Source organism: Lactuca serriola, chromosome 3 (genome assembly GCF_051521515.1).
Source record: "Lactuca serriola cultivar US96UC23 chromosome 3, Lser_US96UC23_V15, whole genome shotgun sequence".
In the NCBI taxonomy this organism is placed as follows: domain Eukaryota; kingdom Viridiplantae; phylum Streptophyta; class Magnoliopsida; order Asterales; family Asteraceae; genus Lactuca; species Lactuca serriola.
The window spans coordinates 116,029,931-116,031,045 of NC_136410.1; the positions used below are offsets into that span (position 1 = coordinate 116,029,931).

The window sequence follows — 1,115 nt, forward strand, 5'->3', positions numbered from 1 at the left end:
AAAATGATATTTCTAGTAATAGAAATAATTAAGCACACATTGTCTAGTGTCAAATACAGACCAGATGGTAAACATAAATCAAAATGTCCTATTGCTTTGACTGCAACCCATGCTTCATTGCCCACATGTTATACCATCTCATATGCTTTCAGTTCCTTACTCTTTCTGAATCCCTATAACGAATTATAAATATGAGCTCCACAACTAGTATCTAATACCCAACTGTTTAATGAAAAACTAAATAATCTCATTTCAATCATGACAATGGATATACCTGAAGGGCTATCCCCGACCTTCTTGTTTTTCAACTCTACGAGGTACTTAGGACAATTCCTTTTCCAATGCCCCACAACTCCACATTCAAAGCATGTGTCATCTTTGGCAACCTTTTTCCTTCTTTTTGGGTGGTGGATTTTGAGGAGCTTTCTTCCCTTTGCCCTTGCCAGCTTGTTTCTTTCCCTTGAAGTTCTTGCCTTTGTTCTTCTTGACTTTTCCTTCCCTAATCATGAGCATTTGGGGAGTTTTACTTAGGATATTCTTCTCTACAGTTTTTAGCATCCCGTGCAACTTAGAGATTGGTTTCTCCCACCCATTCATGTTATAGTTCATGATGAGAGCATTGTAAGACTTTGACAAAGAGTTCAGGATGATATCTGTAGCCAAGTCTTGTGGATATAGAGAGCCCAATCTCTCCAATTGATCCATGTAGCTTTTCATATTGAGAACATGCGTGCTCATATTCCCATTCTCCTTCATTTTCATGGCATGAAGTGCTCTCACAATGTCAAACCTTTCGGTTCTAGCTTGTTTTCCAAACATCTCCTTGAGATGTTCAATCATGTCAAAGGCAGTGTAGTGTTCCAGATCCCGCTAAAGATCAGGAACCATAGAGGAAAGCATGAGACATGAAACATCAAGTGAATCATCTACATGCTTTAGCCATGCATCATGTGCAACCTTTGGGAGAGCAGGTGGTTCATTAGGAGTTTGGTTTTCTACGACATAGTCTTTCTTTTCTTGTTTCAAAACGATTCTTAAATTTCTGCGCCAGTCCAAAAATTTGGAGTGGTTGAGTTTTTCTTTGTCAAGAATTGATCGAATGTTCATTGGGCGAT

The 1,115-nt window shown here is 38.7% G+C and overlaps 1 protein-coding gene across 1 annotated transcript; it reads right to left on the reverse strand.

Annotated features, from left to right (window-relative positions):
- Nucleotides 1-372: 372 nt before the first annotated feature.
- LOC145095653 (uncharacterized) lies at nucleotides 373-840 on the reverse strand. The gene has a single exon (XM_079033494.1). It carries the CDS (start codon nucleotides 838-840, stop codon nucleotides 373-375), a length of 468 nt encoding a protein of 155 aa, XP_078889620.1.
- Between the last annotated feature and the right edge of the window lie 275 nt (nucleotides 841-1,115).

Excerpts from the sequence above, each read along its gene's own strand:
- LOC145095653 (XM_079033494.1), bottom strand. The coding sequence starts at position 840 with ATGATTGAACATCTCAAGGAGATGTTTGGAAAACAAGCTAGAACCGAA.